The sequence below is a fragment of the Centropristis striata genome, chromosome 5, assembly GCF_030273125.1.
Source record: "Centropristis striata isolate RG_2023a ecotype Rhode Island chromosome 5, C.striata_1.0, whole genome shotgun sequence".
In the NCBI taxonomy this organism is placed as follows: domain Eukaryota; kingdom Metazoa; phylum Chordata; class Actinopteri; order Perciformes; family Serranidae; genus Centropristis; species Centropristis striata.
Genome location: NC_081521.1, coordinates 10771657 through 10784446, shown reverse-complemented (window position 1 = coordinate 10784446; position 12790 = coordinate 10771657). Strand labels below are relative to the sequence as shown.

Sequence of the window (12790 nt, the reverse complement as noted above, 5' to 3'; positions counted from 1 at the left end):
GGTATGCTTATTACACAGTTGCTCATAAAGTTGGAATAAAAAAAATATATATTTTTTCCTCTTTCCATGAAATAATTGTAACAATGTGACGATTGTGTCTGAAAACAATATGATTTAAACTTGGACATGGGCCACCGTGTGTTACATTCAACAAAAAAATACAAATGCATTAAATGGAGAAGTAGTGTTGATATGAACAGTTAATATTAAAAAACTGCAGATTCTTTTTCTTTTGATGACTAAGTTGAGGTTCAGGTCTAAACAAAAAATAAAAAAAATGCAGAATTCCAGTGGTGCAATGTAACTAAGTACATTTACTCAAGTATTGTACTAAAGTACAATTTTGAGGTACTTGTACTTTACTTGAGTATTTCCATTTTATGTAACTTTATACTTCTACTTCACTACATTTTGAGGCAAATATTGTATTTTTTACTCCACTACATTTAGATGACAGCTTTAGTCACTTTTCATGTCAAGATTTAACATAGAAACATGATTAATTTAAAGTAATCAGACATTTAAAAAAAATTAAACCTCATAACAGGATATTAAGTAGTTAAAATGAGCCCTACCTTGAGAAAATTAAAATGCTGTAAACATAAATGCATCGATAATAATAATCCAAGAATATATTTAGAATATATAAAACAATCTGAGTGGGTCCATTCTGCATAACGAGTACTTTACTCTTGATACTTTAAGTACATTTGATGCTGATACTTTTGTACTTTTACTTCAGTAAATTTTGAATGCAGGACTTTTTAGATTAGATTGACTTTATTAATCCTACAGCGGGGAAATTTCTTTGTTACAGCCGACCACACAAATTTCACACAAGATAGATAAGATAAAGATAAAAAATAACAATCTAAGAAAAAGACATTTAACAATATACAATATACAATACAATTTACTATATACAACTTAGTGCAAATTAAGTGAGGAATGTGCAGAGTGCAAATTATATGGAAAATTATATGCAAAAAAACTTGTAGTGGTTACTCCACTACAAGTTTTACCACAGTGTGGTATTGGTACTTTTACATAAGTAAAGGATCTGAATACTTCTTCCAACACAGCCGAATTAAAAAAATACAAAAATAAATCATATAAAAAAAGCTAGGTCTCTAAGGAGAAGTTTGAAAAGTGACTTTAGAGTTGATGTTTATTCGAGTTTGACCCTGATCCAAAAAAATAAGAGCTTATGACAGAATATGATTATGAAGCTGCTTGAGGTTAGAGAGATGTGAGAATGTGACTCACGGTCCAGCACCACTCCCATCTTGGGCTGGAAGTCGTTGTCAGTGAGCTGCCAGAGGGCGAAGGGCTCCCTGGGTGTTTCCTGCAAGACGCGGAAGGAGATGCTGAGCGTGTGTTCTGGAGAGAAACCTGCAGGGTGGATGAACCTGGGAGGGGAAAGGGAAGTAAGGTCAATGACACCTAGTCCATTCTTTTTCTTTTTTTTTTTTCAAATTATTTTTATTGGATTTTTCTTTTAAAACCATAAAACAAGACACACTGGAAAAAAAGAAAAGTTGGGCGAACTAAAAATTTCAAGGCAACAAACTTCGATAAAATTTTAAGTTGGACAATTAAACTTAATATTTTAAGTTTGGTTTTGGAGTTTGCTCAACTCTGAATTCAGATTTATGTCAACTCAACTGTAAGTTGTACGTATTTATAATTTTACATTGTAATAACTTTTAATCCTTAATCCTCAATCCTTCTGCTAACTTCTGCAATGTGCTGAATTGGCAACGCCGCTATGAAATGTCAGCTAATGTTGCGACCACAATTTTGAGTTAGCATTGATACGCTAATGGCTACTCTTGTAGCTGTAACAAGCAGCGCCACTAGCATCAGCTAGCCGCTAGCATCAGTTAGCCACTAGCTTTCGCTAATGACCGAATTTCACCGCATTTCACAACAAAGAAATAAGAGTTAGCAGAACTATTGTCCCTTGTTGTGAACCCCAACTTAAAGATATAAGTAACAACAACTCACAAACTTGTTTTTGAGCAGACAGCTAGCTTCCTTTGTTGTGCTAACTTACATTATTCCCTAAATGTCAATAATTTATATTTCCAAGTTTTACCAACTTAAATCACTGTTTTAGGCCAAAAAATACAAGTTGGCTTTTTTTTGCAGTGCAGCCATTCAACAAACAACAGACACTTCAATCAGAAAGGAGAACAAAAAACATACAGACTCAGACAGACAGGCAGTTCAGGGCTTTTTTTCCCCCCATCATGATGGGCTATAATGGCTTAAATAAATAACAGCAGTCACGTATTGCAGGCTTAGTCTGGAGATGCATACAGGAAAGTGGGAAAGTTAAAACTTGGTTTCAATGTACGCCCAGCCCTAATACTGATGTCTAAATCCAAGCAAAGGGTGAATTAAAAGCAATAAAAGAGCTGATCTCACTTGGTGCTCTGTGTCAGCTGAACGTCTCTGTACAGAGTGTAGGTGGGGACGGTGTTGAAGACAAAAGGCTCGGCTGCCACGCCCTCCACAGACGAGTGAGCTCTCGGAGTCAGACCGAATGCTTCCATCATGTCAAATCCTGAAACAACAACAACATGACGGATATTAAATGAGGTGCATGTTTCAGGGCCTGTAGAACCTGATAATGTAATAAATTCCCGATAATGTAATAACCCCGATAATGTAATAAAAATCTGCACTTGAGTCAATTGAAAATGTAATAAAACCTGATAATGTTATAACTTCCCGATAATGTAATAAAGTACATTTCCCAATAATGTAATACACTTTTTTACCAATAATGTAATAAAGTATAACACCAAGCACCTTTAGATTTCAAGAAGCTGTTGAATCATTCGTGTGTCGTCATGGATACCTCGTTTGTGAAAAACGGATGAACGGGTCAAAAGTTAATAAATATTCAACTTTGACCTGTTGGTGGCGCTAGAGCTCTTGAGCTAGAGTTGCCTACACAGTATCACCACTTGAACCCAAGTAATGGGTGGTCTGCTGTTAAATTATTACAATATTGGGGAATTATTACATTATCAGGACTTGGGAAATGAAGGCTAACCTGATAATGTAATAACCTCCCATTAATGTTACACTTTATTACATTATTGGTAAAAAGTGTATTACATTATTGGGAAATGCACTTTATTACATTATCGGGGAGTTATTACATTATCAGGTTTTATTACATTTTCAATGGACTCAAGTGCAGATTTTTATTACATTATTGGGGTTATTACATTATCAGGAATTTATTACATTATCAGGTTCTACACGGCAGCTTTTTTTTAGTTGGTAGTGATGTGTGAGGGCGACTTGTCTCACCTTTAACGATGCTGTTTCTGATGGTGACTTCAGGGCAGACTGTAACACAACAGAGGTTAGATCCTCATTATGAGCAAGCAGAGAGTTGAGTTGAGGGTTCTTTTACAGTCCATAAAAAATGGATCAGATCCAGGTATATAAACAAATGTACAATTCGATCAAGGAACATTTGGTACATTTACGACAGATTTATTATCACAATATGTAGGGGAGAAAACAGGAAAAAATGATATATTTAAAAAAAACAATGTTGCATAAGAGTGGAATGTATTCTGCCCTACAAAGCCTAACTGCAGTAACTACATTTTTGGTGGAAATTGAGTTATAACTAAAAACGAACACTGAGAATGCTCCTTCAACGACAATCAAAGACTGATTGAAATAAAGGTTTAAAGGAGCCTTTTTAATGTAATAAAATAATGTTTAAATCTTGATCATGAGTCACCTTCATTGTGGATCGGGTACATCCGGGGATGGATGGGAATTCTGGCAGGAGCTGTGGCTGTAAAGTCAAAGGAATCACAACACACTTAACAAACAGCAAAAAGACTTTACAGATTATTGTTTGAAGATCATGTGAGTTATGCATCAATCTACACATACAATTACTTTTACAACTACTGAGTGATTTGAAGCAACCTAAAAAAATTTGTTCATATGTTTTATGTTTATTCATGTAATGAGGGAATTTATAATAAGCAGGTGCTGGCAGTGACAAACCAACGTCAACATCTAACATGCAGCTGCATCTCAATACATTATATGATGTAAAATTCCATTATTATTGTTATTATTATTATTATTATTATTATTATTATTATTAAGCATACTTTTTAAAATTGGTCTTTTGAAAATGACAAACAAAAGACACAAAATGACCAAAAAAGACATAAATTGACCACAAAATGATCAAAAATCTCAATACATTATATGATGTAAAATTCCATTATTATTATTATTATTATTATTATTATTATTATTAAACATACTTTTTAAAATTGGTCTTTTGTAATTTTAAATTTTTTGAGACAATCCATTTTAGGTCTTCATTAAATGTAAGCCATAATCATTATAATTAGATTAAATAAAATAAATTAAGACATGAAATTCTTGTGTTCATTCATTCAAAATTCATTCTGTGTGTAATGGATCTATATAATGTGTTTTTTCACCTTTTTTTAATTGAATTACTGACATAAATAACATTTTCTTTCATATTCTAATTTATTGAGATGCACCTGTACCCTGTGTTCCAATACATCCATACTTTCATACTACTTAGTATGTCAAAAAAAGATGAATACGTCCTAATATGTAAAATGCACTACGCTGGAAGTACCAGAATGTCCTACCATATTCATTTGCAGTTTGCAGTTTGCAGTATGTTTATATTTATCAGGAGTAGGTTCAAATACACAAGAAAACTTTAATCACAGGAGGAGTTGTAATCGATGTTATAATAGTTTTGGATTTTTCATTAGTTTTAATTTCGTTGTGAATTTTTGTTTTCAAATTCAGTTTGTTTTAGTTTAGATTTTAGAGTGAGTTTGCTAGTTTTAGTTTAGTTATTATTTTTTGAAAATGCTTAGATTCAGTTAAGTTTTTATTAGTTTTAGTTTTTTGTAATGGGCTCTGTGATGGGTGTTAGATTCAAAGAGGTCATCATACATTTTGCCTTTAATTCCTTTGTCTTATCCATCTTAGCCCTAATAAGATTATTAACTCTTACAGTTCCAAGTGTTTTGTATTTTGGTTCGGGTGTAGACATCCCAGTCTCAGTCAACATATTCACCATGTGTTCCTGCATGTTCACTAACAGAATCCTCTTTCTAATAGAAACACTGGATGATGTATGAAAAAAGTTGACGAAAAGACGAAAACAAAGGACATTTTCACTATAATTTTAGCTAGTTTTTGTTAGTACATTAGTATACAGTTTCAATTAGTTATCTCTTTTTTAACTCTGTTTTTTTTTATTTCAGTTAACAAAAATGTTTATTCAATTCTAGTTTTCATTATTTCGTTAGTTTTCGTTAACTGTAATAACCATTGGACCATACATTTCGTAAACACAGTATGTTTTTTGTCAGGCAGTCAGAAAAACTTCTTGAAGCAAATGTTTGTGGTTCTATCAAAAAATCGAATATCAAATATTTGGTATGGGCTTACAGTCACTCCTCTTCATACACTGATATAAATTTCTTATTTGATCTACTTTAAAAGAACTTGGCAACTTTTTATCAAGTGAAATTTTGCCTTTATTTCCTTTGGTTTATCCATCTCAGCCCTAATAAGGTTATTAACTCTCACAGTTCCAGGTGTTTTGTATTTTGTTTGGAGTGTAGACATCCCAGTCTCAGTCAACATATTTATCATGTGTTCCTGCATGTTCACTAACAGAATCCTCTTTCTAATAGAAACACTGGATGATGTATGAAAAAAGTTGACAAAGACGAAAACGAAGGACATTTTCATATAATTGTAGTTAGTTTTGTAACCACATAATACAGTTTCGGTTAGTTATCGTTTTTTGAAAAGACTCTTGTTTTTCTTTTTCTTTCAGTGAACAAAAATGTTTTTTCAATTGTAGTTTTCGTTATTTCGTTAGTTTTCGCTAACTATAATAACCTTGGTTGTAATCCGTTTTGAACAAGTTGTGTTGTGCGGTGGGCTGCCAAAACCAAAAGGTACTGATAAAAGGCCTCATATTTACTGAATACCATTACCATTAGCCCATTCTCTAATGTCGCTTTGGCAGCATATTCTTGCTTATCCCTGAGTGGCAAGTTGTTATAATATCAAGACAGCATCACAACAGTGAAACCTACATATACTGCATTTTTATACAATTCATTCCTGTATATATTGCAATATGATTCACAATTACTGCTTAATGCACTTCTGGTTAGATGCTATCTGCATTTCGTTGCTTTGTACTTGTGACATGTGCAATGACAATAAAGTTGAATCTAATCTAATCTAATCTAAAAAATAAAGAAAAACTGTGATCAGGACGGACCTGTTGGGTGCAGAATGGAGACGGCGGCGCCCTCTGCTGAGCCGAGGAGAGAGTGCACGCTGATGCGATACAGAGTCTCTGGTTCCAGATCAGTGAAACAGTGACTGCTGCTGGATTCATCAACAGCTTCTTCCTTTGTTCGCTTGTCTAAACACAATGCACACAGAGACATTACACAAACACACTAATGGGTAAATTAACAATGGTTAATGTGGTTCCTCAGACAGATTTATTCATTTTTATTTATTTTATTTTTATTTATTCATTTTTTTTTTATTGTACAGAGTTAAAGTATTGAGACAACCGACCGCAGTTTAGCCTGAAACCAGTCGTACTAAATAAGTAAAATGCAGAATAAACTATATATATATATATATATATATATATATATATAGTCATGGAAAAAAATATTAGACCATTTTTGTCTTTAATTGCTTTAATTTCTTTCATAAAGAAAGCTAATTAAATATATATTCCACTATACATCACAAGCATACATATATATAGTCATGGAAAAAAAATATTAGACCTCCCTTGTTCTGATATCTATCCTTTTTCCATGGTTTTCTTGAAAATGATTTTGCTTATTATCAAGAAAACCATGGAAAATGTCTAGATATCAGCTCTTAAATTAAGCACTTGTGAGCTATTTTTGCTTTTATGATTATATTTGTCCAAATAAATGCACCTTTAGTTGTACCAGGCAATAAAATGAACAAGAAACTGAAGAAAACAATGGTCTAATAATTTTTTTTCCATGACTGTATATATAAAGATATATCACTCATAAATATAGGTAATGCTTTTTATGATCAAAACTAGTCATAAACTTTATCACTGGGATGCTCATGTCCTTGGAAACACACTTAGTGACGATAGATTTTTGTAATAGATTACCTTTGACAGTCTGGATGACAATCCGATATCCGTCGACAGCAGTCACAGGCCTCCAGGACACACAGATACTGGAGTGGTCTGACCTGACCACACTCACACTGCTTACCCTCAGACTGGCTGGAGAGACAGACAGACAGACAGACAGACAGACAGACAGACAGACAGACAGAGACAGACAGACAGACAGACAGACAGACAGACAGACAGACAGAGACAGACAGAGAGGAAAAAGACTGATTAACAGAATGGCAAGAAATCAGATTAACATACAAAAATGCTGTTGTGGGATTGATTTTTACGGCTATTCCTGAGTAGCCACCCTGATTGTCTACTAGTTGTGAGTTTTTCTTGTGTGATTTTGTAGCATGCTGGGAATGTTTTTTATTTATCTCTGCTTAAGTGAACATATTATTAGACTTTTATTTAGCAGTGGGTGACCTATTTATGTTTTTGTTTTGTTCTGTGTTTTTGTTGTTCGCTTCCATTTTTATTTATTTAATTATTTATTTATTTATTTTGGTAATTCTTCTTACTATTAGTTATTCCTTATCTGATTTCATTTTATTTTATGTATTATTTTTATTATTATTATTTTTTTTTTTACTTGTTACACTTGACACTGTTTTGACTCTCGTAATGTCATCTCTTGATTTTGTTATGTCACTGAAAAATCAATAAACAAATGTTTAAAAAAAAAACAAAAAAAACATACAAAACTGCCTCATTTTACATTTGAGTTTAGGATATTTCAGGGCTGGTATGTAAGAAATAATTTTTTTCCATCAGGTCAGTTTTTAAAAAAAAGCTGTGTATATTCTACACTGCAAAAAAGGTGTGTCTAAAAACAAGATAAAAACTCTAAATCTGAGGGAAATGATCTTGCTGCATGGACAGATAATTTCACTTGACAAGATTTCTTAAATTAAGATTGTTAAATCTAGAAATAAGCATGTTGAACACTTAAAATCAGAAATTAACTCTTAAAACAAGATATATTATCTAACACTTCTAAATCTAAAGTTTTTTTTATCTTGGTAAGTACCAAATAATCATCAGGTCACTCTGCTCGGGCCAGTTCATCGCTGCTTGCAGCTTTAATTTATCTTGTTTTAAGAGTTAATTTCTTATTTTAAGCGTATGACATGCTTATTTCTAGATTTAACAATCTTAATTTAAGAAATCTTGTCAAGTGAAATTATCTGTCCATGCAGCAAGATCATTTCCCTCAGATTTAGAGTTTTTATCTTGTTTTTAGACACACCTTTTTGCAGTGCATCAGTGTGTTGGACTCACCGGTTTTGCCCTGAGCTGAACTGCTGCCTCCTTCTCTGTTGCGGTACTCGGCAGTGACCAGGATGCTGTAACGTGTATCTGGCTGTAACGACTCCAGCACAACACGCTTTTCACCACCTGAGACTAACACCTGTGGACAAAAACAACAAAAACACCTTTTAACCCTTAATAGGACACTCATTGAAATACTTGCAAATTCCAAATTGCAACCCTAGAGAATATTGGAGGATATTACATACTGCCAGAATGTGTAAAAAAACCCAAACATACGGACCCGGGAGAGGGGGGTAATATTTTGAGAAAAAAAGTTTACGAGATTCAGGTGTCAAATGTACCAGAAAAAAAATGTGCAGATTTATGAGATTTAAAGTGGTGGATCTGCGAGAAAAAAGTAGTTTTTTCCCCGCTTTTGTCTCGTAAATCTGAATTTTTTTTCCAAGCATATTTGCCACTTTAAATCTCTTAAATCTACACATTTTTTCTTGGTTTGTATTTTTATTTTTATTCATACTTGGCCTTAATATGCCGTCATAGTCAAGTTCTCCTCGTACAAGACCAAGTGGTTCTATAACCAAACAGAGAGACATGGATATCCACTAAAGTTACCAAATATGGTTCTTCGCCCGATAAAGGGTTAAAGTCAAGTTTTCAATTAAGACGCCCAACTGTCAACACAGAGAAAGAGCTAATGTGCAGTTTTGGGAATAGTCTGTTAAGAGGGGAGGACTGCTGCTAACTCACAGTGCTGTCCTGGTTCTCAGCTGCAGTCAGTGCAGTGTAAGACACCCGGTACTGGAGGACGTGAGCGTTGGGAGGAACCCAGCTGACCATCATGCTGACTGCTGTTTCCTCTGAGACCAGGATGCTGGATGGGCCTCCACCAGACACTGCAGGGGCAAAAGATAAAAAGCAGAGACATTTATTGATGAGAGATGAGATATATTGCCCTGACAAGGAGACAATTGACTTGTATTTAGCCTTTACCTGTGGAGCATTAACCTTTAATAGGACACTCATTGGAATATTGGAGGATATTACATACAGCCAGAATATGGACTGTGGAATGTGTAGAAAAACATACGGACCTGGGGGAGGGGGGTAATATTTTGAGAAAAAAGTTTACGAGATTAAAGTGGCAAATCTACGAGAAAAAAATGTGCAGATTTATGAAAAAAAAAGTTGCTTTTACCCCCACTTTTGTCTCGTAAATCTGACTTTTTTTGCGCTGATTTGCCACTTTAAATCTCTTAAATCTGCAACTTTTTAATTGTAGATTTGCCACTTTAATCCAGTAAATTTGCAACTTTTTTCTCTAAATATTAATTATTATTACAAGTCACTGAAGAATTACTCTGTTTGTACGACTGTTTCTTGCAGATTTTTTTTCTAAATTTGTAATTTTTACATTGGAGGTCAAGGTCAATAAAGTTAATATTATCATACTAGAAAATTTCCTCTGGGGAAATTCTGAAAGGGCCACGAGGGCTACTGCTATTTCTTAGATGTTTTTGTTCCGGGGTCATACGCCAGCGTGGGGGTGAAGCATGGGAGCATGCGTTGTCTTTCATACATGCCGGCGAAAATCCTATTCCAATCACATTATCTGGGTGTCTTAATCAGAGTTGGAGAACTCCGACATTAGTCAGACTAACATGCTTACATGGACTTCAGTTGTCCAGTTATAGTCAGATTAAGGCAATAATTTGTTTTTTTCAAGTGTCATGCAAACTGACTGTGTGATTTAAAGGGGAGTGAAGGTGTTAACCAGTTAACTGTATTGAGTGCTTTGCCTAAAGCTGGCCTGTAGGGAAGGGTGCCGAGAGAACAAGCTATTGTGGTTTTTCATAAGGAAACATATCAAAGCATGTCTGGAGAAAGTGGGAGAGTGGGAGAAACACAGAGCTTTTTGGCCAGCAGTGAATTCCATCCCCTCAGTGAAGAATGGCTACGGCAACATCATGTTGTGGAGATACTTTTCCTCAGCAGTGATTGGGTATCATGTTAGAACTGTATAGGAAGACTGGATTAAGCAAAATACAGGCAGACACTGCTGCAAGAGAACAGCCATGGGACAAAACAAAACTTTTATGACACAATTATTCTGCAGAATGTTATTCACGACTACGATTCAGGATATAACACCGGAAATGTTCAGAATGGCACTTGGTCAGTATGTTCACTTAACATATTCAGTAGGTGGTTATCTTTATTTTGTCTGTTCAGCCTTGGAGAATATTAATGATCAATGATAAATTCAAAACAAACTGGATGTGTTTAATTCATTTTTCGTTGTTCCCTGGAGGCTCTTCAGAGCAAGTTCATATTTAGTGACAGAAATGCTGCTGATGGTGTTTAGTCATTAGTGTGTGGTCTGTAAATGAGTGTGTGTGAGACTCACAGGTGCTATATCGTATGGCCACAGCTTCACTCTGAGCTCCATCTCCATAAAGTGCAGACAAGGAGATCTGGTATTCCTTATCGTCCTCCACCCCCTCCAGGATCGCCCCTTCACTCTCACCACTCACCCTCAGCTGAAATAAGGTGACAGGGGAAAACAATGCATCAATAATCATAATGAGATTGTAGCGACTCCAGGTAGTCAGTTAATACAGGAGTTCTCAACCTTTTTGAGTCGCGACCCTCAATTTAACATGCATGTTGTCTGTGACCCCCGCTCACTAAACAGAATCTCATATGCACAGTTCAGATCATACAAACTCAGTTGATAAGACGAATTTTGGACAAATAATGAAGCAGACAACAACTTAAACATCTCTCTGTCTTTGCATTTACATCTTTTTAAAAATATTTTATTGTTATTTTTAATCTAAGTCCTTTGCTATTAGTATAAAGGTCCATTCTGACCTCCTGAGTGTGTAACAGTCAGCTTCAACCCAGAGACTCCTTGGAAAGTAAGAACTTGCTACTTTGGGATTTGTCAGAAAAGACACAAAATTATGCAAAAAAAGAATCAAATTGACCACAAAGTGACACAAAATGGTCAAAAATTGACCAAAAAGACACAAAATGTCCAAAAAAAGACACAAAATGGCCCAAAAAAGGAAACAAAATGACCAAAAAAGACACAAATTGACCACAAAATGATCAAAAAAGACACAAAATGACCAGAAAAGACACAAAATGACCAAAAAAAGACACAAAATGACCAAAAAAATACACAAAATGGCCAAAATGAGCTGACTTCCAAAATGATTTTGGCAACCCCCAGAAATCATCTCACGACCCCAATTGGGGTCAGGACCCGAAGGTTGAGAATGGCTGAGTTAATAGACTCTATGAGTTAGAAACACTAGCTGTGTTATATTTAAAGCGAATCTTAAAGCGGGACTGTAGCACCCAATAATGTAATCATTTCCTGATAATGTAATAACTCCTGAAAATGTAACAAAATTTGCACTTAACTTGATCGAAAATGTAATAATTATGTAAGAATTTCACCAATAATGTAATAAACTATCCTGACTGATAATGTAAGAACATTTTTATTACATTTTCAGGAGTTGCAATTTCCTGAGGGATTAATAAATCTATCTATCTATCTATCTATCTATCTATCTATCTATCTATCTATCTATCTATCTATCTATCTATCTATCTATCTATCTATCTATCTATCTATCCATCCATCCATCCATCCATCCATCCATCCATCCATCCATCCATCCATCCATCCATCCATCCATCCATCCATCCATCCATCCATCCATCCATCCATCCATCCATCCAGACCGAACTGGAGCTGCAAAACTGTAAATGGACATAAAACTACATTATACCCTCCACCCATCCTGCCCCCCCACCTGTCTCAGGTCCCCTCCACTGAGGGAGATCCACTTGATGAGGTAAGAGACGACATCATCAGCTGCAGCCTCCCAGCGCACGGTGATGTCACTGCCTGAGAAATTAGTCACCCTGAGGTCTGATGGAGAGGGCACCTTCACTAGGAGAGAAGGGAAAGGTGTCAGGAAAGAAAAAAGGAAATGGAATCAAAGAAAATATATAAAATGATGCCCTCGAGCATAACAAGTGCTTGTGTGTGTGCATCTTACGTGTGGTGACGTTACTGGTGAGTGCTGCAGAAAGGCCTTGTGGGTAGTGAGACTGGACTGAAACCAGATATCTGGAGAGAGAGGAGAGGTTCTGCACCACCACTGAGTTCAGACCTGATACCTCCACCTGCAGAGAGATGTCATATGAGTGACTCACTGTGGGTTTGTTTTTTATTGGAAGATT

At 35.1% G+C, this 12790-nt stretch overlaps 1 protein-coding gene across 1 annotated transcript in view; it reads right to left on the bottom strand.

Moving 5' to 3' along the window:
- The window catches only part of LOC131971363 (collagen alpha-1(XX) chain), an 81974-nt gene that overhangs the window by 16779 nt on the left and 52405 nt on the right, over positions 1-12790 (bottom strand). The window contains exons 16-26 of the mRNA XM_059332784.1: positions 12607-12733; positions 12358-12497; positions 10935-11067; positions 9278-9423; positions 8537-8666; positions 7244-7360; positions 6347-6493; positions 3773-3829; positions 3328-3366; positions 2431-2569; positions 1267-1409 (exon numbers count right to left, since the gene is read on the bottom strand). Of these exons, the coding sequence (XP_059188767.1) occupies positions 1267-1409; positions 2431-2569; positions 3328-3366; positions 3773-3829; positions 6347-6493; positions 7244-7360; positions 8537-8666; positions 9278-9423; positions 10935-11067; positions 12358-12497; positions 12607-12733 (1318 nt within the window). The remainder of the gene's footprint in view (positions 1-1266; positions 1410-2430; positions 2570-3327; positions 3367-3772; positions 3830-6346; positions 6494-7243; positions 7361-8536; positions 8667-9277; positions 9424-10934; positions 11068-12357; positions 12498-12606; positions 12734-12790) is intronic.